The sequence below is a fragment of the Sapajus apella genome, unplaced genomic scaffold (genome assembly GCF_009761245.1).
Source record: "Sapajus apella isolate SASKATOON/1434 unplaced genomic scaffold, GSC_monkey_1.0 scaffold212, whole genome shotgun sequence".
NCBI lineage: Eukaryota > Metazoa > Chordata > Mammalia > Primates > Cebidae > Sapajus > Sapajus apella.
Window position 1 is genome coordinate 393,290 of NW_022437152.1, and position 2,863 is coordinate 396,152.

The 2,863-nt window shown below is 66.0% G+C and overlaps 1 protein-coding gene across 1 annotated transcript in view; it reads left to right on the plus strand.

Moving 5' to 3' along the window:
- The window catches only part of MUC5AC (mucin 5AC, oligomeric mucus/gel-forming), a 28,970-nt gene that overhangs the window by 17,591 nt on the left and 8,516 nt on the right, over positions 1-2,863 (plus strand). Inside the window, 2 exon segments of the mRNA XM_032270573.1 lie at positions 208-396; positions 1,075-2,549. Coding sequence (XP_032126464.1) covers positions 208-396; positions 1,075-2,549 — 1,664 coding nt within the window.

Genomic DNA, 2,863 nt, shown 5'->3' on the forward strand with positions numbered 1-2,863 from the left:
GGTCTCTGCAGCCGGCAGGCTGGCGGGGCTGGGGTCCGGGGTCTCTGTAGCCGGCAGGCTGGGGGGGCTGGGGTCCGGGGTCTCTGCGGCCGGCAGGCTGGGGGGGCTGGGGTCCGGGGGTCTCTGTGGCTGGCAGGCTGGGGGGCCGGGGTCCAGGGTTTTGCCCGCGCCCAGTCTCTGATGGGCCTGGCCCATCTGTCCCCACAGCCTGTGTCTGCAGCTATGGCGGGCAGCGCTTCTGGCCCGGGGATGTCATCTACCACACCACGGACGGCATGGGCGGCTGCATCTCCGCCCGCTGCGGGGACAACGGCACCATCGAGAGGAGGGTCTACCCCTGCAGCCCCCCCACCCCCGCGCCCACAACCACCTTCTCCTTCTCCACACCTCCGCTCGGTAAGGCAAATGTGGCCAAAGGGCCCCAGGCGCCCGGGGGAGCCCTCCCAGTGCCTGGCACGGCTGCTCTCGCCAGCACTGGGCATGGGTGGCAGCCCCTGGGGATCGAGAAGGGGCCAGGAGCAGGGTGTTCGCTCAGGGAGGACCTGCCATTTCCCCACGGGCCACCAGCAGTGGGGAGGGCCCAGCCTCCAAATCTCCCAGGCAGGCCCAGCACCCACACTCCTGCCCTCAGCAGCTCCTGGGCCTGGCCTCATGGGGGAATGGGGGGGTCTGGCAGCCCAGGCTGGCCCCAGGGATGCATGGCCATGGCTTCCCTCACAGTGCTCGGAGCACAGGTACCCCTTCGTCCTCACCCTCCCCTGGGGATGTCTCAGGGTCCCAAGGCATCATCTGAGTTCTCTGAGAGTAGAAAGCTCCAGAATGCTGGCTTTCTGGGGTGCAGATGTGTGGACCCTGCTCAGGGCATGGCCTGGGAGCTGCTTTCTTTAAACACAGTCAGTTTGCCTGGCTCTTCAGCACCTGTGCCACCCACACAGGTTCTGGGCAGGGGTCGTGGGTGGGGACAGGCAGACAAGCCCGCTGGCATGGCCCCAGACTGCTGACGGCCACAGGGAGGGCGGGGTGGCCCCGGAGAGCCGGCCTCTGATGCTTAACTGCCTTCTTTTCTGCCCGTAGTTGTGAGCTCCACGCCTGTCCCCAGCACCAGCCCAAGCAAGGCGCACACGGGTCACCCCAGCAGCGCCTGGTCCACCACAGCGGGCATTTCTCCCAGGACGAGGCCGTCCACAGCCTCCGCCTCGCCGCAGCCAGCCTGTGGGGAGGAGTGCCTGTGGTCGCCGTGGCTGGACATCAGCCGTCCCGGACGGGGCGTGGACAGCGGTGACTTTGACACGCTGGAGAACCTCCGCGCTCATGGGTACCCGGTGTGCATGGCGCCCAGGTCGGTGGAATGCCGAGCGGAGGACGCACCTGGGGTGCCGCTCCAAGCCCTGGGTCAGCGTGTGCTGTGCAGCCCGGGCGTGGGACTGATCTGCCTTAACAGGGAGCAGGCGTCTGGGCTCTGCCACAACTACCAGGTCCGTGTGCTGTGCTGCACGCCCCTGACCTGCTCCACCGCCAGCACAGCCCCGACCACCCTTCCAGCCACCTCCAAGACCACCGAGACCTGGGCCTCAGCCTCCTCTGCCCCCAGCAGCACACCTGGCCCTGGGGATCTTTCTACAGCCAGGACAACACCCGCCCCAGGCACTACTTCATCTGTGGAAACACCTGTCTCAACTCCCAGCCCTTCGTCAGGGCCGGCCACGTCGTCAACGCCGGCCACAGCGCCAGGGACCTCAGCGGTCTCCCGCAAGACCGCCCCTCCCGAGCCCAGCACGGTCTCCTGCCTGCAGGAGTTCTGCACCTGGACGGAGTGGATTGATGGCAGCTACCCGGGTCCCAGCATAAGTAGCGGAGATTTTGACACATTTCAGAATCTGAGAGCCAAAGGATACAAGTTCTGTGAACATCCTCGAGGGGTGCAGTGCCGGGCGGAGAGCTTCCCCAACACGCCGCTGGCAGAGCTGGGGCAGGACGTCACCTGCAGCCCCACGGAGGGCCTGATTTGCCTCAACAAGAACCAGCTCCCGCCCATCTGCTACAACTACCAGATCCGCATCCAGTGCTGCCAGACGGTGGACGTGTGCAGAGACGTCACCAGAACGCCCAAGACGGCCACAACCACACAGACGACCCCACATCGAGCCGGCGCCAGGACCCAGGCCACCTCAACCACACACGTGCCCTCGGCCTCCGCACCGCACCCCACAGCCACCTCCACAGCAACCAGTGTCACCCACGGCACCCACACCCGACCAGTCACCAGAGACTGTCAGCCCCGCTGCAGCTGGACCAAGTGGTTCGACGTGGACTTCCCGTCCCCCGGGCCCCACGGGGGAGACGAGGAGACCTACAGGAACATCATCCGGAGCGGGGAGAGAATCTGTCGCCGACCTGAGGACATCACCAGGATCCAGTGCCGAGCTGAGAGCCACCCGGACGTGAGCATCGAACACCTGGGCCAGGTGGTGCAGTGCAGCCGCCAGGAGGGCCTGGTGTGCCGGAACCAGGACCAGCAGGGGCCCTTCAAGATGTGCCTCAACTACGAGGTGCGCGTGCTCTGCTGCGGGACCCCCAAAGGCTGCCCCGAGACCTCACCAGTCACAGCTCCTGGCACCCTAAGTGAGAGAGCCACCAGCCCCACACACAGCACCTCCTCTTGGCAGAAATCCAGGACAACCACGCTGGTGACAACCAGCACAACCTCCACTGCACAGAGCAGCACAACCTCTGGTCCACAGAGCAGCACGACCTCTGGTCCACAGAGCAGCACGACCTCTGGTCCACAGACCAGCACAACCTCTGGTCCTGGAACGACTCCCAGCCCTGTTCCCGTCACCAGCACAACCTCTGCCCCTACAAC